Source organism: Phoca vitulina, unplaced genomic scaffold (genome assembly GCF_004348235.1).
Source record: "Phoca vitulina isolate PV1807 unplaced genomic scaffold, GSC_HSeal_1.0 scaffold29, whole genome shotgun sequence".
Taxonomy (NCBI): Eukaryota; Metazoa; Chordata; class Mammalia; order Carnivora; family Phocidae; genus Phoca; species Phoca vitulina.
Genome location: NW_022589732.1, coordinates 12,433,002 through 12,455,174, shown reverse-complemented (window position 1 = coordinate 12,455,174; position 22,173 = coordinate 12,433,002). Strand labels below are relative to the sequence as shown.

The 22,173-nt window shown below is 52.0% G+C and overlaps 1 protein-coding gene across 1 annotated transcript in view; it reads right to left on the bottom strand.

Moving 5' to 3' along the window:
- Positions 1-22,173, bottom strand: part of CDH23 (cadherin related 23) — a 359,724-nt gene that overhangs the window by 199,216 nt on the left and 138,335 nt on the right. Inside the window, 1 exon segment of the mRNA XM_032423932.1 lies at positions 21,839-21,917. Within this exon segment, the coding sequence (XP_032279823.1) occupies positions 21,839-21,917 (79 nt within the window).

Here is a 22,173-nt window from a genome sequence, read left to right as displayed (position 1 = left end):
CTCTGAATTACAAGGTCTGATCTGGGCTCCAGACCCCTACTCTCTTGGCAGGAGGGCAGTTTCTCTGGGAAGCTCCCCAGCACTGCCGAGGGGCTGGGCACCCTCTGGCACCCCCACTCCCAGCCCTGTGAATAGACCCTTCTGGAGGGGGAAGAGGAGCACCGAATCTTGTGGGAGACAGATGGTATCTTTTGGGGGTGTCTGCAAGCTTGAGACTTAGCGCCCAGGGGAAAGAGGAAGTCCTTTGTTTGTGGAGGAAGCTCCTGGCACAGTCCCCAACCCCAAGCAGAGCCTCAGAGCCTGAACAGCACCTCCGTCAAAGCCAGAACGGAGGGCAGTCTTTGCACTTCAGCCCGCCAACCTCTGCCCAGATGTGCAGCCCACTCTTCCTCCCAGCACCAAGCCCCGAGCGTTGCCAGCTGTGAGCCCCAGCCTGCAGCTGCCCCGATGGAAGATGGCTTATGGCTTTAATTATGGAGTGCCGGCTAAGAGCCTCAGGAAGGAGCCAGCCCCACCAGGCTCGGTTCCTGTTGACAAGGGGCTGCCAAGTTGGCCAGTCCCGTCCTGCGCGCCGCCACGCTGTCCCCCCACTGTCTGGGTGGTGAGCAGGCTCACCCTTCACTTCTGGGGTGCCCGCAGCCTGGCCCCTGCTCTGGAGTGCGGATGAGGCCAGGTGTGCAGGAGGAATGGCTTGAGGCTGGCCTAGGAGAGAGCTTTGTCTTGAGTTGTGGGAGAGACGCAGGAGGGATGAGCTGGGGCAGGGGGAGCGGGCCAGGCCAGTGCGGGGCTCTGGACAATGAGGGAGTTCTCTGAAGGACAGGGGTGGCTGCCAGAGAGGCTGGGGGTGGTTAAGAAGAGTTGTGAGTGGCTGGACTGACAAGGGACAGAGCCCGGATGGTTGAGTGGAGCACTCCAGATTCTCTCTCACCTGGTTACCCCAGTGGCCTTCTGGCTGGCTCCCTGCTTCTCCTCTTGCCCCCTCTCCAGCCCATGCTCCATCTTTCTCTGATCTTTTAAAGGCCTGACCAAGGCCTTTCAGATCAAGTAACTCCATTGCAATGTTTCCCCAGGGCAAATGGAATAAAATCCCAATTCCTCATCCTGGTCTGGGCAAGACGCTAAGTGCGCCATCCCAGTCCAGCTCTCTGAATTTCTTGTAGCCAATCCTCTATTCCCCACCACACCCTACCCTCATCCAACCTCTTTCTGGGTTCCTGTTTCTTAGATATACACAGCTTATTAATACCTCAGGGCCTTTGCACATGCTATGTCCTCTGTCTGGAACTCTTTTCCCTCATAGCTCTAAGTCACCACCTCCTCCACTGTTGCTCAGGCCTCTCTCAAATGTCACCATATCAAGGAAGACTTTCCCAACCACCCCAGCCAGGTCGCCCCAGCTCATTCACTCTCCAATCCACCCCCAATCCACCAGTGTTCTATTTTCTTGCAAGTACCTGTCAACTCTCTAAAATTATCTCATGCACTCATCTGTCGATTTCTTTTCTATTTTCCTCACTAAACTGTAAGTTCCATGAGGTCAACAGCTTTATCTGTCTTGTTCATGGTTATATCCCCAGAAGCTGGCACAGGAGAGGTACCTGATAAATATTTATAAGTAATCAACTTAGCTCAAACTCTGTTAAAAGAGCTACCCAAACCGCCCAGCAAGCTAGACACAGAGCCAACAGACCAGAAGCAAGCAAAGGGGACCATGACCTCCAGGACCACGTCCCCCTTCTTTGCTCTCCCTTTCCCTCTTTGTGTGGTGGGTAAGCTGCCAACCCCCCTCCTCTCCCCACCGTAAAAGCCCCCTTGGGAAGCAGGCTTCAAGGACTCCCACCAGGGGCTTTGAGGAGCCTCCCCCAGTGATGGACTCTGACTCCTGCACCCGAGGCAGCTTCGGGGCAGAGCAGGGGAGTGGGGCTGGGGGAGAGGTAACTGTGGGGGAGGGCTGGGGCAGAGTAGCTGAGAGAGCTGGCCTGGGAAACAGGCCCTTCCCTCACTGCTCTGGGCCTTGCTTTTCCCATTTGTGACTTGGAAGAAGGGCTGGACTGGATGCTACCTGGGTCCCTGCGGCCTGTGGCAGGTGAGCCCCATGACACTGGGCCCCTGGTATTGGGAGTAGGATGGGGATGGGCAAGGGGACAGGAGGCGGTAGCCTGGTGCCTGTTCTGCTCCCCTCCCTGCCCGACCCCAGCACCATCATGGGTTCTCAGCCGGGGTTATCAATCTCCCTGCACCTGGAGAACTCCCCTAAATGAAATTCCTATTGGCGTGGGGCCTGTGATATAACAAGTCACTCGCTTTGCCTGGGAAATGAAAGATGGTAAGGCAGAGTTCCCAGGACAGAGGCGATCTCCATAAATCTGCCGGAATGTTCTGGGGATTACTTTGTGGGATTAATTATCTGTCCTTCAAACAAAGACCTGACCTCAGTGGCCTGAATGTCCCCAACCTGCAGGGGAGGGAGCGCCGGGCGGTGCGGAGGCGGGCCTGGGCCAGGGCTGCACAGGCACGCGCTGTAAGCTCCCAGGTCAGCATCCTCTTGTCCTGAAAGACCCTAAACAGTTCCCTCATGCCCATCATCAAGTCTGCCTAGCTTCCAGCACTTTCTGCAACTTGGCCCTTCCTAACCCCTCTCACAACCGGCCTCCCAGAACGACCCTACCGAGTTATGCTTCTATTGCCCAGACTTGTGGTATGGATGAAAAAGTGATGTGTACAGTGGACAGAATAAAAACCGGATCCAGAGCCAGTTCAGTATCTACCGCTTCACCAACTGTACGACCTTGAGTTTCTTGAGCTGAGTCTCAGTTTACCCACCTGTGAAAAGGGAACAGTGCGGGAAGGGTCTGTACGTGATGGCGTTGTCATGACAACCCACCGAGGCTGGTGGCCTCATGGAAAGCACGTGGACTTCAGACTCACATAGACCTGCCACTTCTTGACCTGGCTGACCCTATGTGTTACATAACCTTTCTGACCCCGTTTTCTCATCTGTGAAATGGGGACAGCAGTAGTGCTTATTGCAAGGTGAAGATGCAGCCTCTGTAGAGGGCCCTGCATGACATCCTTGGGGAGCGGGCAGGACTCCACTGGCATCTTAATTACAGCTACAGGACAAGTGGGCTCAGAGAAGCTTTCTGTCTTCTGCTGTCACTCTAGGCCAGCCCCTTCTCCCTGCTGAGCCCACATTGTGTGCAAATCTTCCACTGCAAGCAGAAGGCACCACTCTCGGAGCCAGGAGCCAGGAAAAATCAGTGCTAATCACAGGAGGGCTGCCCAGAGCCGCTCCAAGTTAGCCAAGCCCCAGTTAGCTGTTCTGAATCACAAGGGCCACAGAGGAAAGGCGGCTGGTGTGGTCTTCCGTTCCCTGGAGAAACAGGAAGGGGGGCGAATTTCACAGTAGAAATGTGGGTGTTAGATGGTCCCTCTGAGCAGAGGTGGCTGGGGAGTGATGTGGATCCTGCATATGGGATGAGGTCCTGGATACGGGACATGGGTGGCTCGGCACCAACCACCGGCCACGCCACACATGACGTGGGCAATCCCGGGCAGGCCATGCTGGGTGGGCCTCCACGTTCTCAGAGGTAAAGTGGAAAGGCCCTCCCTCCCTTGCAGGGTCCTCCTAAGGATGCATAACTTAGGTGAAGTCTCCTGGCAGCTGCTCAGGCCCACGTGAGTCCCTCAGGAAAGCATGGCTTCTTTCTGGGTTCTCAGGGCAACATGGTTGGGGCCCAAATAGGCCTTAGCTTCAGTGGCTCACATCCGGGGGGCCTGATGGACATGTGAATTCCAGAGGATTCCATGATCTCCAGGATGGGGAGGGAGAGAATGAGGCAAAGGAGGCAGAGCCTTGTGAACTCTTGAGCCCAGCAGGTAGTCACAGCCCGGAGGGGACATAGTGCTGGGTATGCGGTAGGAGGTGACAGGTCAGAGAGAAAATTTAAGCTGAGCTGGGCAGAGAGCATGAACATCCAATGAGCAATGGAATGGAGCTGACCAACCTGCTTCCATCAACTGACCAGACCATGCAAGGTGGGTAGTCAGGGGAGGCTTCTGGAGGCAGTGAGTGGGAAGATAAGGTTTAAAGGAGGGGAAGGATGCAGACAGATGGATAACAGAAGGACAAGAAGACTTGGTAGATAAATACTGATGCAGGCTCCTCTCTTCTTTTTTTTAAGGTTTTATTTTTATTTTTTTGAAAGAGACAGAGAGCGCATGCGTGAGCAGTGTGGGAAGGAGCAGAGGGAGAGGGAGAGATTGAATCTCAAGCTGGCTCCACGCCTAGTGCAGAGCCTGATGCAGGAATCAATCTCATGACCCTGAGATCATGACCCTAGCCAAAATCAAGAGTCAGATGCTTAACTGACTGAGCCACCCAGGCGCTCCTCCTCTCCACTCTTGACTGTTCTTCTTTCAAGAACATGCAATGGGAAGCAGTCACTTCTAGATGAGGTCAATGAACTCGGGAATAATAGTAATTTACTGAGCATTTACTATACACCAGGTATTGTGCTAAGCATTGCTCCCTCTGAAGCAGGTGTTTTCACCTCAATTTACAGAAGTGATCTGTGGCGGTCCCACAGGCTATTGCACTGGGAGCCAGGATTGAACTCAGACTATCTGGTCCAAAGCTGCCACTTCAGCATGCTAATGCTGGAGCCATGTCTCAGGGAACATTCAGGCAGTCATTTCGTCCTGTGGGTAGCACATCCCATCACTCCAGGTTAGGTCAAGTTAGGGACAGTGTCCATACCTCCTAACTCTTCGGCCCTGTCCTTGTAGGATGGCCAGCATCTAAGGTGGGTGCTCTGAATTCTGCAGAAGCAGGATGAGAAAGAAATAGCAGGGCTTTCCTGGGCACAGAGCAGGCTGGGGTTGAGGTAAAAGGGTGGAGCCAGATCCGTTGGGTCCACCTACACCCCTTTGAGTTCCACCTAGCTTTCTCAACTTCACATTTGATCTCCGAAGTTGGAGCTCAAACTGCCTCAGTCCAATCTTGGCTCCAACGCTGACAAGCTGAGTGGCCTTGGGCAAGTTACTTAGCCTCTCTGAGCTCTGTTTCCTCATCCGTGTTCTGGGGACAATGACAGCACCTTCTTCGCTGGGATGCCATGAGGAGCAAATGCGTTAATACATGTAAGCTGCTTAGAACAGCGCCCTGGGTGATGCCTCGATAAATTCTGATCAATGTGATCACTGTTGGGTTTTCCTCTTCAGCCCTCATTCCGCCACCTCCCTCTCCCAAAGAAGTACCAACTCCAGTGTTTTGCTAAAACGTCCCTGCACACACACGTATTCTTGTTAAATACCTCCTGTTGGCTTGTTTTACTTACATATGTGGTATCGTGCTATTCCTTTCTACTTCTTTCACCACTCAACGCTAGGCTTTCAAGATTTATCTCTTTTGCCGTCTGTATATCTATTAAGTTGAACCATATGAAATTGCTGACATTCCACCATTTTTGACCTGCAAGAATAGTGATTTCGTGTGATTTAACCTCCAAGTTTGTGGATTCTAACTGATACAGAATGTTCTCTAGTATAGGGGTTGGCAAACCTTTGCTGTAAAAGGCCATCGTAAATATTTTAGACTTTGCGGGTCAAGAGGCAAAATCGAGGACATGATGTTGGTACCTATTTAACAAGAGAGAAAACAAATTTCCACAAGATTTTTGATGAAATTCAAAACACAAGAATAATTGAGCACCATTTTTTGTAATACAGGTCTACTCGTGAGAAGAATGGAACTTTGGGGGTAAGAGATAATATTTCACTCGAGTGGAGTTCAAAGATAGGATTTACTACCATCAAATCACTTGCAAAATGATTCTTTAGAATCCATTCTTAGCTGTGAGATCACACAACAGCAGGCAGTGGGGCACCTGGCCCACATGCCCACGTGGAGGGTGTGAGGGGGTTGGTCACTGTGGTTGCCACTTGCAATGCCCTGACCTCAACTCAGCCTCAGCACCTCTACACTGGGGTCCCCTCGTTGGCGGGCTTCCCCATCCTGGTGAATACACTGTGCCTATTTTTCCATTGAATTTCCCAACTTTTCCCCACTGACTTGCAGGGATTCCTTATACAGTCTATAGTCCCTTGTTGGTTTTAATTGTTGCAGAAATCTTCTCCCCACGTGTCATCTGTTGTTAGCTTTATCTATACATTCCAACTGAATTGGGAATCCTTTGATGTAGATCAATCTTTCATCTCCACATGTGCTCTTTGGGTGCTAAGTCCTTTCCAAGCACAAGGTCATGAAGATATACCCCCACATTTCCTTTTATGAGCTTTATATTTTACTGTTCACGGTGACGTCTTTAATCCATCTGACGTCCATATTGGTATACGGTGTATGGTGGGGATCTTGCTTTATTTTTCTCCACATAGTGAGCTGGTTTTCCCAACACTGGCTTCTAAACAAGTCATCTCTTCCCCATTGATTTGTGGCACCACCTTTACCATATATCAAGTTCCCATGTTTATATGTGGGTCTAGTTCTAAGAGCTGCATTCTGTCCCATTGGCCTGTCTGTTGTTTAAGACATACTAGATGGATTAGGGTCTACCCCACTCATGGCCCTGTTGCCCTCTTCTGCACTGGCTATCTTGGGTGATACCACCTCTGGCTGCCAGCTCCCTAAGGCTTGTGGACACTGCTTGTGATGATGAACTGGCCAATCTGATGCCCTCTAGGAAATCTGGAATCAGAAAGCTAGAATATGAAGATGGTTGACAGCTGAGACGGAAGCCAGAAGGATGATCCGCGGACAACCATGATGGAGAGGGGGCAGGACGGCCATCACGGATGCACTCGGTGAGATCACGAGGGCGCCAGTGGGATAGAGAGAGATGAGTGAGGCAAATGGCCAGAGCAGGGCAAAGATGCTGTGGTAGGCTGAATAACAGCCATCAAAGACAGCCAGCTCCTGATCCCTGGAACCTCTGAATGTTACTTTACATGGCGTACGGGATTCAGTGAAGCATCATGTGATGTGCAGATTATCTTCTGGGCTCTACATGTCACCAAAAGGGTCCTTGAAGAGGGAGGCAGAAGGCGATTAGACTACAGAAGAGGAGAAGGCAACATGGCCAGGGGAAAAGAGATTGGGTAATGCAGCCATGGGCCGACGAAGAAAGGCTGACAGCCACCAGTGGTTGGAGGCCGCAAGAAATGGATCCTCCCTGGGTGACCCAGAAGGAACCAGCCCTGCTGACACTTTGATTTTACCCCCAGAAGACTGATTTTGGACTTCTGGTCTCCAGAGCCATAAGAGAATACATTTCTGTTGCTATAAGCCGCAGTTTGCTGATGTTTGTTATCATAGCCATGGGAAACTGTAAGAAAGGAGAGTGTGCTCAAGCTTGCTGTTCCAGTTCCTCTTCGCAGAAGGCCCCACTCCCAGGAGTGTCTGCCCTGGATTCCCGCAGGAACCAGCTTCCTAAGTGCTTTCAGATTCTTGGAACCACAGATGCCCTGAAAGGAACACTCCATGCCCCTTCGCTTGACCCTCAAGACCCTTCAAATCATCTTTCCTCTTCTGCAGCCTGGCTAGTCTGCCTGTCGCCTTGTAGACGCTTCATGAATAGTCCCCTCCCTCTAAGTCTTTGCTCCGGTCAGCCCCTCCTGCCCAGGATGCCCTCCTCCCCACCTCCCCCCACCCACCCTTCCATCCCAGGTGCTAGCACTCCCCCCACTTCCAGGGTGGCTTCCTTATGAGATCCCATCCAACAGAGCGCTCGTGTGTCCTGAGTGCTTGCCCCATGCCACGCGCTGTTCTGAGCACTTTGCATGTATGGATGGGACTCTCAGAGCCTCCAACATCCCGTCTCTCCATTCTATAGCTGGGGAAGGGGCCAGCTCAGGTCTACTTCCTGTCAGGATGCCCGATCCTCAGCCCTTTGGATGCTACCCTCCCAATTTTTGCCATATCTGCATGTACCTTGTATTATTATTTACTCTTTTCTTTAATTGGACTCAATTTTTTTCTTCAACAACGCATTCTAAAAGAATCCATTTAAGAGTTTCACAAATGGAGAACCAGTTCACTGACCATAAATAGTGATTGTAAAATGGATAAAATGAGCCTACGTGGTTAGAATTTTAGCCACACCAGCTTGCCATCTGATGGCTCCAGCCCACTCTCTTCTCCTTAAATGGGAAGATAAGCCAAAGGGGAGTGAGGTGTTAAAGGTGTGAGCACCCAATTGTACTTTCTCCTGGACAGAACTGACAGAAATAGAAATTCTGAGAGAGAACTGGGAAGGGAATAACTTTCACTGTGTGGTTCGATGTGATTTCACACCCTACCCATGCGCCACTTAAAATCATCTCTCTGGGGATCAGCATGTGGGTGAGGCTGGTGCCCTCACCCCAGCCCTAGCCCCCCAGCGCTCTCTGCCTCCTCTGATCTTCCCGATGGCTTTCTGACAACCAGTGAGTGCTATGTGGATGGATGAGCAACTATTCACAGGCTTCCTCCCCACAAGTCCTCAAGCTTCTCGATGGAATGGTTTTCCATTTCCGATTTCCAATCTAGAGCCTGTTTCCCCAAGACCACCAAGTAGGGAGGCTGGTTGGTGACCTTGCTAAGTGCCTGCTGAGTCATGAACAGGCAACTCTCCTGTCCCTGCAGACTTCTAGAGAACCCACAGCACCCCAGGACCTCAAGTCCTCATCTGCAAAATGCTCCCTTAAGTCTCAACTAAATTGCTCTCCTGGACACCAAAGACTCCCACCATCATTATGAAGAAAAATCAGTCACTGGCTCCTTTAAAATAACCCTTGCGATGTGGGACACTGCTGTGAGGTGCCCTTCAGCCTCTGCTAGCGCTGATTCAAAAGCGCCTCACTGCTGTGGCCCTTCAGAGCTGGCAGCAGGGGCGGGTGGGAGGGGCGGGGGGTAGAAAGCAGAGGCAGCCTGAGCCCACCTCACTTCCCCCAACAGAAGCAATGCCTTCTGGGGGGCTGGGATGGAGCACCGAGCGGCAGAAGGAGACTGCGGGAGCAACAAATTCATTCTGTGCTGGAATGTTTGTTCACTTCAATCAATGTCTGAAAGTATCAGCTCTGAAATCTCTGTTTCCAGGATATTGGTCAAATATTTGAATAGGGCAGCTAGTTAATTGACTCAGGCAGAGCACTTGACAGAGAGGCAGAGGGAGAGGCTGTGGGGCGCCACAAGACAGCTGAGCCCAGAGTTAGGTCTGGCGGTTCCCGAACCTCGGCAGTCCCAACAGGTGCTCAGGATGGGGCAGGGAGCATGAGGTCAGGGGTCCTGCAGAAATGTGGGTTCTGAAGCCATGTGACTTTGGGCAACTGGACCTCAGTTTCCTCATCTATAAAAGGGGATGACAACACCTCATGGGGTTGGCAGGATTAAAAGAGTTGATGTAGGTGAAGCATCTGGATCGGCTCCTAAGCATTCTGGAAGTGCTAACTACTCTTACTGATGGTGATTGCTCCTTGGTCTGGCATTCAGAGGTCCTCAGTGGGAGTCCCATGCTGCAAGAGGGTGTTAGGGCTGGACAAAAAAGTCCCTGGAATGTGTGCTCACAACCTGCCCTGGCTGGTGACATTTCCCTTCCTCATGGTCTCCAAATCATCCCTGGAGGGCTGCCCTCTCAGAGAACAAATCCTTTCCTGACCTCCTGAGGTCTTTGTTCTATAGGCTATGCTTTAAGCTTTCTTGATGAATTACTTGTGCAGTTGGGTTCTCCCTGGGGCCTATATGGACATGTCTAGTGAACTGGTGGGTGGGTTTTCAGTGGCTGACCTTCTGGCTAAAAGAAAGGCCCCTTCTCCTCCCTTTCTTGTTTTAAACTGCTTTAAACACAGGTTCTGTCGGAGAGATGGGAGTGGAGAGGGTGGCATGGTGTCCCCAGGGCCCTGTCTGGACCCTACAGAGAGGACTGCAGGCTGGAGCTGGAGGAGCTGTTTATATGGGGTGGGGCAAACAGTGCATAGGGACTCAAGCAGGGGTGCCATGGGGCCCAGGTCCCAAGTGCAGCTGCAGGAGTAGGGAAGAAGCAGCCCCTGTCTCTTCCCATGATCCATTTTGGTTCCAGGGTCATGGAGTGTCCAGGGGATGCTGGGCCATTCCGGTGGCTGTGGAAGGTGCTGAGAGCAGGGGCCCCAGTGAGTTACCCACCTCCAGTGGTGGTGCAGGGGAGACCCTCAAGGGATCAGGGGCAAAAGACCAGGTCAATCATATAGCACATGGAACTGCCCATCTCTCCACGCCACAGGGGCCCCTGCAACACTTGGGGATTTTCCAGAGAGCCGAAGTGTTAGGTTTTGCAGGCAGGGAAGAGGGGCATGTGCCCGTGACTTTGGTATTTTTAGAGACTCCATTCCCACCTACCTGCCGAGCAACCCTAGTATCTTTCCTTGTCTGTGCTTGCCATCAACCAGATGATAAGTTTTTGGTTAAACCCTGTTAACATTCCCATTTTACAGATGAGGAGACTGAGGCCCAAACAAGAGGAGTCACCTGCTCAGGGTCACCTGACACTTGAGCCCTCCCTGGGGTGCCCTGCTCATAGCTGGCACACAGCAAACACCGAAGACAGGGATCTGCTGATGGGAACGTAGAGGCAGATGCCGACATTTCTGTTCCCCCCGGGGAGTCATGAATCAGAGCTGTGTGGGGGTGGGGGATGGTGATGGGCTGAGCTCCTGGAACTCCATCTGCTTACTTACCCGGTCTGCGGGGAGCCCCAGGGCGGCCCCCCTCCCACACCCCCACCCCATCCTCTCCTCCTCCCTCCGCCCCTCGGAGCTGAGCCCAGAGAGACAGGGCACTGCAGCGTGGGGTTGTTGGGTGACTTCAGGCTTAATATCTTTGTAACCATATTGCAAAAGGGCATGCCTAAGACAGCGCCTTTCGCTTAATCTTTCTCTTTTATTGCTTTTTCTCTTGTATGACTTAACCTTGCACCAGGTATCAAGGTAGATAAATAAAAACTTTTATTTCAGATTAGCCCCGGCTGGGGGCTGCCTTGAAAGCTGAGCAGTCATCCAGGGAGTCAGATGAAAAAGGGAGCTGGGAATCTGAGCTGCTTAGAGGGGCTCATCTCAGGTTCAAAGCCCCCAAAAGATATTTGAGACCTTTTCTGAGGGGAGGGGCAAATCTCCTCCAGTGCCCACAGCCTGCGGGGGGTGGGGGGGGGCTGAGGCCAGCACAGCAACCTTCCCAGTGCAGCACCCCCGACCCCCTCCCCTCCTGGCTGGCCCCTCCCCCGCTACCTCTCCTCACCCTGTGCTTCCTCCCCAATGCTCCAAGCAGCCACCAGACACTGCCTTTGTAGACTTCTCAGTGGCACGTGGGCTCCACGGGGGCAGTGACAGTGGCCTCCACTCACGTTCGTCCCCAGGGTCTAGCATGGAGCCTGGCCCACAGTAGGTACTCAATCAATATTCGGAGTTAAAGGAATGAAGGAAGGAATCCTGGGATTCCAACCCACACACAGACCAGTGGGTTGACATGAATCACTTCATTTCCCAGGCAGAACAGTAAAGGATGGCAGAATGAATGTGAGTTTTGGAAGCAGGGAGATCTAGATTCAAATCCCATGTCCACCACTTAGGGGCTGTGTGACCCTAAGCACGTTTCAGGAGCTCTGGGAGTTTAGTTTCCTTGTCTGTGAGATGGCTTTGGTCAGCCACATCCCGGGGCTATGGTGAGGGTCAGAGAGGATGTCTAGCCCAGGCAAACTCTCACACGTGTTCAGCGACAGACATACAAGATGCTGTTCAGAGTAGCAGGGTTTGTAATAGCAGAGACCAGGGCATGCACCCATCGGCGGGAAAACGGATTGCCTGTGGCATTTTCTCACGATGGACGACTATGCAGTAATAAAAAAGAACAAATGATACCTACACCAAAAAAAATATGAATGAACCTCAGATATATAATATTGGGTAGAAAACACAAGTCCCAAGAGACCATGTATAACATGATACTTTTTATTTTTATTTATTTTTATTTTTTTTATTTTTAAAGATTTTATTTATTTATTTGAGAGAGAGAATGAAACAGAGAGAGCTTGAGAGGGTCAGAGGGAGAAGCAGACTCCCTGCCGAGCAGGGAGCCCGATGTGGGACTCGATCCTGGGACTCCAGGATCATGACCTGAGCCGAAGGCAGTGGCTTAACCAACTGAGCCACCCAGGCGCCCAACATGATACTTTTTAAATAAGGTTCAAAGACAATTAAACCCAAACAAGATGTGATCCATAGATATGGGACGAAAGATTTTGTAAAATCAAGGGAATGAAAAAAACACAAGATTCAAAGATGTGGCTATGGGAATGGGGCGGAGCACAGCCAGGCGTGACGTACGGGTGACAGTTTAGCTCCTGGGTTGGTTGGGGGATTCCTGGGTGTCCACGGTGTTATTAAAAATGAACAATGAAGCTAAAGAGGGCCAACACAGACCAATGTTGATCATGATCCAAGAATTATGTCTCTATCAGTTCTGTGTGCTGAGGTGTGCCAAGCTAATGCAGAAAGAGAACACAAAATAGATGGTGGCTAATTTCATAATCCTCTAACGATCTCGAAGCCCTGGAAATCCAATACAAAGCGGTTACCTGAGAGATGAGGAAAAAGTGGGAAAGAGGCGAATTTGTTGAAAAGACAAATGGTTGTTGACACAGGGAAACCGGGCTAGAATCTCCCGGCCAAACCACCTCTGGCCACGAACTAGAATAATCCCCAGCCTTGTGAGCGACCTCCAGCCATGAATGGTCCACCAGACCCCAGCCATGCCTGAAGAGAAGTGGTTCCCTGAGCTGAGCTGCAGTGCACTCCCTCCATAACTATAGGAGGTGGGCCCAGCGTGTAGCAGAAGGGGTTCTAATTGGGCCCAAGGGGGAGTTCTTCGGGGGGTGCTCCCACAGGACATGGGACACACAGGAGACTCTACAGCATCCTGAACAAGGGACAGAAAGTCCTGCCCATGAAGAGGGTGTGGGAAAGAGAAGAAGTGGGAAGGGAGGGTCTCAGTCCGTGTGGCAGTGAAACCTCTCAAAAGTCCGCTGACAGCAAGGGGCAAGCTACTGCTGTTGACAAAGAGCATATAGGGCATCCTTAAAGGAGGGAGGAAGAACAAAGACTTCTCTGGTTTATCACAAAGGCGGGGCACAGGAGAACACTGGGAGCAGGGGCAGACTGGCTGGGAAGTCGCACACCCTTGAAGAGAGGAGGGAGAAAGATCAGGGGAGAATGTAGGGCAGGCTTTCCTGAGGTTCGCCGGGAGAAATGTAGTGTTGGTGTGAGAGATCACTGTCATTTAGGTATGGTGGTGGTAGAGGGGACAACTGTACATAATATGCCAGTGTATTTTTCTTTTATATATATATATTATATATATAATATATATATATTATTATATAATATATATTATATATAATATATATTATATAATATATTATTATATATAATAATATATAATATATATATATACTTTAAATTTTTCCAAGTATATTTGTATTATTACATAAAAAATCTACCAGAGGCACCACCCCTGGCTATTTTCAAATGAAGAGTCATGGGCTGCAAGTGGAATAATCCTTGGACACATTTGTTCCTGCTCTAGAGAGAATGTCTACCAACGGTCAGTGGCTTCTGGAGGGCTGGGTAAGACTTGGCGGCCTGTCCAGACTAATGGGAAAGTGTGCTGGGATCAATTAATGATGTCTGCCTTGGTATGGGATTGGTAAATTGGGGTATGTGCGCTGATGCAGGTCTAAGGTAGCAATCGTGGGTATTACGAATATGCCCCTTTCTGCCTAGGCCACCACCAGGACTCCAAAAACCTAGACCCAGAGGTTAGAAGCTTCTTTGTCTCCTCCTTTTTTGTGTACTATTTATTTTCAGTATGTCACCAGAGCCTGCTGCCTTCCTTCTTGTCCATCTCTACAATGACCACCCCTCCCAGTTGGGGTGATAGCCCATGAGCAGACCATCCTCGTCCTGGTGCTTTCTGCTCCAATCCATCTAGAACTCCCATTAGATGAATCTTCTGATGACCCTCTGTTCACCCCCCTCACCGCCAGCCTTGTTCAAAGTACCCTCTTATTTCACCTTCTAGGTCCTCTACCAGCTGCCCCCTGCCTGTCTTGGATCTGCCCTTCACTTCTCCCTGTGGCCATCTCTTGGCTCCGGCCAGCTGGGTCCCCCCGTGCCCAGCAGATGCTCTGAAGTTTCTGGTGCTTCTGGGCACCCGCTGTGCTACCCCAAGACGGGGGCTGTGGCATGTGATTCCAAAGTCTAAAGCAGGGCTGATTTTCCTGAGTTTTCACTTCTCCGGGTTGGGGAGGAAAATGCCAAGCGGCTTAATCACAAGGGCTTTGACACATTTCAGACGATGGTCTCCTGTGATGGCTGCTCCCCACCAGGCCACAGCCGGGGGCCTGACTCAGTTACTGGCATATGTGTAAGCCCGTGCAAGGCTGACTGTATCTGATTATTCTCTCTCCACACACATACACACGCACTGCGCACACTCACACGTGCACTCACACACATGCAGCCTTCACTTCAAAGTACTCAATGCATTTTCAAAGAATTGCCTCACTCGTTAATATTAAAGTAAAATCCAGTAAAGACTGGCAAATGAGGGCTTTGTCCTTCACTAACACAGCTGGGCAGGTCCCCAGTGTGGCTGGTAGGGAGGCCACTGCCTTTCAAGCTGGGGTGAGGGATTTGGGCCCTGACGCTGCTCCCCAATTCCTGATTCTAGGCCAGTGTTTCTCAACCTTCCTGGCATCGCCCCCACTACCAGCCATTTAAGACATGTTTTTTGAACTTCTCCACCCCCATGAAATTCCAACACCACAGATGCATCTGCACGTATGTATCTATGCTTTATAAACAGAATAAACACTTTTCACCCCTCATAACAAATGTTGGCCTCCTTGAGGGTGCTCTCACCCCTGCTGACTACACAGGCATTTCCTCACCATTGCTTCTAAAAGTGTGGTCCCCAGGCCAGCAGCATCAGCATCAGCTGGGCCCCACTCCCAGAAGTTCCAGTTCAGTAGTTTTAGGGTGGGATGCAAAATTTTGAGTTTCTAACAATTCCCATTACTAGATGTTGATGTGGATGCTGCTCTTCCGGAGACCACATTTTGAGAACCACTGTCGTCATGAAACATGGGTGTATTCTGGAGCCTGAGAGACTTGGGTTCAATCCCTGCTCTTCTACTTAGTAGCTGTGACCCTTGGCCAGCCTATGTATGCGCTGAGCCTCGCTTTACTGTGTGCAGGATGGAGTAATAATGTCTCCCTCACAGACTGGTGTGAGCAGTAAATGTGTCCAGCCAGTGCCCAGCACATGGCAGGCACCCAATAAATGGGCTCCCCCCCCCCACCGGGGGGATGCTCCAGAGCTGCAGAAGGCCCAGGCAGGCAAGGCTGCGATGGGGAAGGGGATGTGGGCTGCGACGCATGGGTGGTGGGAGAGATGGAGCCCCTACAGCCTGGAAGGCGGTGTGCGGGCTGAGAGAGAGGCTGTAGCGCAGGACGTGGTAGGAAAGGCTAGCATGGGCTGTTGGCCACACCCTCACTCCCCAGGTGGTAAAGGCCCTTTTGGCACCAGAAAGGAGTCCCTTTAGCATCAGTCACGGGAAGGAGAGAGTCAAATAACAGAACTCATCAGTCTAGCATGTGTGGAAAATGAAAATGCTTCCAGAAAGGGTTCAGACAGAGCACTGGAGGACTCATTAAGTCAGTTTTGTGGGCCCCCGTCCCCAGGCCCCCAAGTCAGTAGTTCTGCGGTGGGGCCCGAGAACTCGCATGCCCAACAGGTGTCCAGGTGCTGCTGCTGCTGCTGCCGGTCTCAGACCCCCGTGCTGGGAACTGGGGCTCCACAGCCTCCTATAGATGCACTCCCTACCTCAGCGGACGGAGAACTGGTGAGAAGTCTGGGTGCCTGCGGAAGGTGATGGCAGGACAGAATCCTCAGTGCCCTTGGGGCTGACTGAGAAGCCTTCAGCCTCGGCTCCTGGCCACCGGGGGAGCCCGGCTTCTGGCACGCGGGAGTGGCCTCGGCTAGCGATGTGGACTTTGGACAGCATACCACATGCCTGTCTCCACTGCATCCCGATGGCGGCAAGGGAGGAGGGAAATGGCTGGTGTCTGCTGAGGTCCTACCAAGCAGCGACCTGTGGGACACTCGCCAAATGCCACTCACTTTAGAGAGCAGACTCACTTATTTTTATTTTCACAACTCTGTGAGAAAGATACGACTGGCCCCATTAAAGGCTGGGGAAACTGTTCCTTCGAGAGTTTTGGTCACCCACTCAAGGGTACTTAGGAAGACAGGGTTCCCCTCTAGAACACACAGTGGTCGGGTGTTAAATTAAACAACGTCCCAGCTCAAAGGGGCTCTAAAGCCATCTCAGGCCGTGGGCTGATCCTATGCCACCTGTCCCAACAGCCACCTCCTGTCACCTTGACCTCCTTACCCTCCTTTGGCTCTGCTGTCTCTGCTCCTCCACTGGGATGTCCAGTTGGGGGACACCACAACAGCCTCCCCTTGGGCCTGCTTATTCCTCCCTGCCCTCCCCCCAGCCCACTGGCTCCAGTCTGACCACAGTGAGCTTCGTACAACACACCTCAACCATGTCCCTCCCCTGCTGAACTGGCTCCCTACTACTCTCAGGAGCAAGGCCTGGCATTCTCCTGAGTAGGGCATTCCACACCCTGCCTGGCTGGGCCCTGCCTCTCTCAGTGGCCTCCTCTCCCCAAGGTCTCTCTTGCACGCTGCACTCAGCCATGCTGACTTACTGCAGCTCCATGAACATGTACTCTCTCCTGCTCTGGGATCCTGGTACATGCTGTTCCCTCTGCCTGTAACACCCTAACTTCGGTTCCTGGCTAGTTCCTGCTTATCAGTCAGTGGGTGGCTTAGGTGATCTCTTCTCAGTGAGTCTCCTTATCCCAGTGACAGCTGGGGGTGGTGCCCCCTCCCATGGATTCTTTCTCACTTCCTATTACAGATGTTTTCAAACATACACAGAAGTAGTAAGGACATCTAATGGGCCCCCCATGGAGCCATCACTCCATGTCCACACAGCCCATGCTTTTTAGTCTGCCTTCCCACCTACACTACAGGTTCCTGAGGCCAAGATGATACCTCTGACCCCACACCCTCTCAGGACATTAGTGCAGCTCTTGGCCCAGAGAAGACCCTCCATCCACTGTGGGTGGATGCCAGGAGTCCACATTTGTTGAGCACCTACTATAAAATCAGGCGCTCTTCTATGTGCTTACACGTCTTAGCTCACTGTATGCACATAGCTTCCCTGCGAGGCTCAGGCTACTCTTTCCTCCATTTCATAGGTTGGAAAACTAACAGCTCAAAGGTTACACAGTTGGTCAGTGGTAGAAGCCAGCAAGGTAGTCTAACTCTGGAACAGAGCTGCCCACAGAAATAGAATGTGAGCCACACGTGGTATTTTAAATTTTCTGGTAGCCATATTAAAAAAAAATAGATGAAATTAATTTTAATAATATGTTGTATTTAACTCAGTGTATCTAAAATATCACTTTAACACGTCATCACATAAGACATTATTAATGAGATACTTTATAATCTGTTTTGCATAGTAAGTCTTCAAAATCCTGTGGGTTATCTTACAGACTAGCCACGTGTCAAGGGCTCAGTAGCCACAGGCAACTATGCTGGCCAGCAGAGCTAGTGGTCAGCACCCTGGACAGCGGCCCCAGAGCCCGGCGCTCGCAACCACTTCTCTGCTTAAATGGATAAAGGAGGAAATGAATGAATACAAGTCCCCAGGACCCTTGGGCCTGATCTTTCCTTGATAATTAATAAGGCTTAATACTTTATGGCTCTTTAGAGTCTCTCTGGCACTATTTTATCTGCCATAGAGATTATTAACCCTGTGCCATGGATGAGGATTACCGGGTAAAGAGGGGCCAAACGCCTTTCTTTGACACATTGCTGCAGGTGGTAGAGCTGGGCCTTGAACCCACAACTTTGGACTCCAAGTTCTGTGCTCCGTGTGGTGTGGGACACAGCTGCCCCTTGAAGGAGGACTGTCTCCATCTGGCAAGGGAGGGTGTCTGTTTAGATCCCAGGCTGGGCTGGCCGTTAGGGATGGGAGTCCCATTTTGTTCAGGCCCTGGAGGAAGTGATGCCCTTGGTGAGGGGCAGGGCAGGCACAGGCTGAGGAAGCAGATGGGACCTGTGCCAGGTCCTCTGTGGGAAAGAACCTTGTCATTCTTCAGTCTCAGTTTGGCCACAAGAGGCTGAGAACAAATTGATGGCAATAGAGCCATAACTTACCTCTGAAGGCCTCTTTGTTCTTGGCAAAACAGAGGGGTCATTAGTAATGGTGAAAGCACTGGTGTGCAGACATAAATCCCCCCAGCTGCAGGGCTGATAAACAGCCCGGAGGGGATGGGGGCCTCAAGGAGCCAAGCAGGTTAACCGTGTGCCATGGATCACTCATGGGCTCAGACCTGTGTCCACCCACACGCAGACAGAGCCACCCCCTGCCCAAGCTCTGGAGGTGCCCAGAGACTCAGTCACCCACAGTGGCCAACAGGACTCACACCTGGCTCCAGGAACACCTGAGACCCTCATTTTTCTTTCATATGAAAATGGTTCCCTAGCATCTAGGGTGGGAGCAGGCTCCCATGGGGTACTCAGGGCCAGCTTGGGCCAGTCAGCATGAAGGTGCCCTTGTGGGCATTCCTTCTTTCTGCTTCAAGCCAAACAGACACTGGCTGAGCCTCCTAGGAAAGGGCTGAGACTTCACAGCACTGGAAAGGCAGGTGTGCGAGGCCAGATCCTTGGCAGACAAAGTGCTTTGCAACAGTGTCTACTGGTCAAGAGAAGTAGAGATGAGGCCATATCCTCATTTTCTGCCTATCTGCTTCGCTGGAGACTTCATCCTCCTGCCTGTCTGCCTGCTCTAGGCTCACACTGAGGCTGGATTACACGGAGACCATGCCAGCCCAGGGCCAGGGAGAAGGGTGGGCAGGAACAGGTGGGGTGGACAGCCAGGTCAGCCAGGTACTCAGGATGCAGAGGGAAGGAAAAGGGAAGGACTGCCCTCAAGCTGCCTAAAAAGAATTTGGGTGGGGTTGTGGGTTGCGTGGTGACAAACACCCATGAGAGAGTTAAAGAACCATCAAGGCCACCCTACAAACGAGGTCCAAGTGCTATCTTAGCAAGGACGGCAAGTATTTGCCGCTGGTGCTGTGTGCCCTCTCTCTTTCTGCACCCATATCAGACTCTACCAATTGAATACCACACTGAGCCTGTTTGGCTTCAAGCAGCCATTACCAATCAATCACAGTTGGCATGTGAGAGGAAACCCATTTGTCATCCTTCTTAAAAGCCCTCAAAGCACATTTCTGCTGTGGTGGGAAACCTAAAAAGATATGCTAAGTGCTGCAAGCCTTCTGGAAGTTTCTGCCTCCTGCCCCCCATCTTCACACACATTGCTTACCTGTAGTTTCACATCCTGGGTCTCCCTTCTCAACCTGCTATTCACACTTGGGGACCTGGCCCAGGAGAGTATGCCCCTGGAAATCTCAGAGTACGCTGCCACAGGCAATCGTCCCCAGCCCAGACACCAAAGGCTCAGCAGCTCTGCCCTCCTACCTCCTGCTGCCAGGGGAGGGGGTGAGGAAGGAGAGCTGGCTAGGGCCATCTTTAAGGGCTGGAGAGGGCCTGGGGTTCTGAGGCTGGTGGCCTGGCACCCAGCAGGAACTTGGAATGGACAAATACCCTGGAGGATGGCCTCTCAGTGTCACACAGGAATTTCCAGTCTGGTCAGGACCACAGGCTAGCTCCTGGCTCCTTGCTCCCCACCTTCATCCAGGCTGGGGTATGTCTGAAACCAGCCCACAGGCAATGAGATGAGGAGACAATCCCCCACCCAGCCAGGTGTCCCTTTATGCTGCCACCTTATCCTGGTGCCTCAACTCTATCACTCTTGGGGCTCACTGGTGTTCCCTTAGGTCTCCAGCACAAGCCCCTTGTCCCTTGTCCCTGGAGGGCACTTGGTTTGCTTCCCAAATTGAAAAAATCATGAAGGAAACCAGCACTAGCATGGGTCTCCCTCCTCCTCTGCTCAGCAGGAGAGCGCCCCTTAATTCCTGGGGAACTCTGCCTTCCTGCAGAATGGCTTCCTTCCTTCCTAGGACTAGTTTTCTCACACCCTAGCCTAAGGACCCTCTGCGTCTGGGGAGCTGTGAGAAAGGACTATTCTGGGGTCCCACCCTGGTTTCACAGAATGAGAATCTCTGTGGTTGCCAAGGACTCTGCATTTTTGGTAGGAGCTCCAGGTGATTCTTGGGCATACTGGAATTTGAAAACCCATGACCCTAGAATCACATTCCTTCTCTCCTCCCTTCCTTCATTCCACAAGTACACATTGGGGTTTACTCTGCTGAGTCCTGTGCTGGGCACCAGAATGGGGAGGAAATGGGGTTAGGGAGGAGAGGTCTGAACCCTTGCTGCTGCTGCTGACCACATGAGCTGGTCTGGCATTTGCTTTGGGGCCTGGGGTACCCTGGGCTTAAAGACACGATAGTAGTCATGCTGGCAGCTGCAGGTCCCAGGGAGCCCACAATACCCCTGATTTCCTGCATCCCTAAGGAGGGGGAGGGTCTTCCTCCCACCAGCTAACTCCCAGCTTCCCAAGGTTATTATTAGCTGCCAGCAATAATAATAACAACAATAAGTAACACGCATAAAGGAACTTACATCCGTGAATTAGGTTCTCTACATATATTAAGTCTTCTGACCCTCAATCACCCAAGATAGTAAGCATTTCTTATTGTTCTATACCTCTATACTGAGGTATAGAGACCCACCTGAGGCAATATGCTCACGAGACTCCATCGTCTATGTTCTTAATCATTATACCTTGGTGTCTTTTGAGCTTTAGGGGAAAAAATGTCCCCCAAATGTCACTCCCTGTTGTGGGGGTGTGGTCGGGAGAGGCAATGGGGTAGACACAAGCCTAGTGGCTTGCCATCCTCCTGGCCATCAGTCTGGCCTACCCAGATGCACGAGGCTGACACTTCACTGACTAGGGGGCAGGGCGGGAGGCCACCTGTGGGGGGGGGTAGGAGCATGGGGACAGAGCCAGTCTGTGGGTGAGTGAGCAGTCCTCATGGGCCTCTCACCGACTCCTTCTCTCCAAAGCCACCCAGCCCTGGGACAGCCAAATGGAGCTACTTGGTCCATCTTTAGGTAGGGATGTGGGGTCAGGGATCCCATCAGCCAGAACCTTCTCTGCAGCCAGGCACTATTCTGCCTAACCAAGAGATGGGGCGGGAGAGGAGGGGGCTCTGTGCATCCCCTGCAGCACTCCTGATAAGACAGAACTCCTAATGGTCAGAAATGTGAAAAGAGCATGAAATCAGGTGAAACTGCAGGTCTATTCATCCTAACATGATGCACAAACTGCCACCTTTTCATCAAGTCAGAAAAGCAAAACAAACACCCACAGCACTGAAGGAGGTAGATGGGAGTCCCCAGTGACCCAGGCTCAGAAACCCAAGGTGCTCAGATGCCTCGGACCTTGGACAGTGGCGCATGCTCCTGTCCCCCAACACCACCCAAGCAGCCCCCAACATCTGAGCCTCAGTCCCCAGCTCCTCTCCTCCTCCCCAGCACCTCCCTCCTTCATCCACTTCATCCCCTTCCGAGGCCTTCTGCCCAGGGTTGTCCCCGGGGCTGGTCCCCTCATACCACTGTCCACACCCCCAGACCTCTGCTCAGCCCTGCAGAGCCTGACACTCCTGCAGTGGGCATGGGGGGGCCAGGGCGCCGAGCCCTTACCTGAGACGATGGTGTAGCCAATCCCCCGGGGACGTCCTTTATCCTGGTCGATGGCAGTGATAACGCGCACCGTTGTGCCCTGGGTAGGAGAGAGGAGGGACCTGATTTGGCTGCCCAGCCCCTGGGGGGCCATCTTTCTTTATGGCTCTCTTGGCACCTGCAGCTTCCCTCCCCAGGTAGTGGAGTCCCTGCCACCAGGCCAGCTTAGGAAGTAGCTACTGAGGGCTAGGGTCTCAGCTGTCCCCAACAACCCAGAGACATAACACTGAGGCCTCGGCAAATAGCTTGGAGTCCCTTGGAGAAGCCCGATCTTGCTGATGCTCTCATTCCCCCTT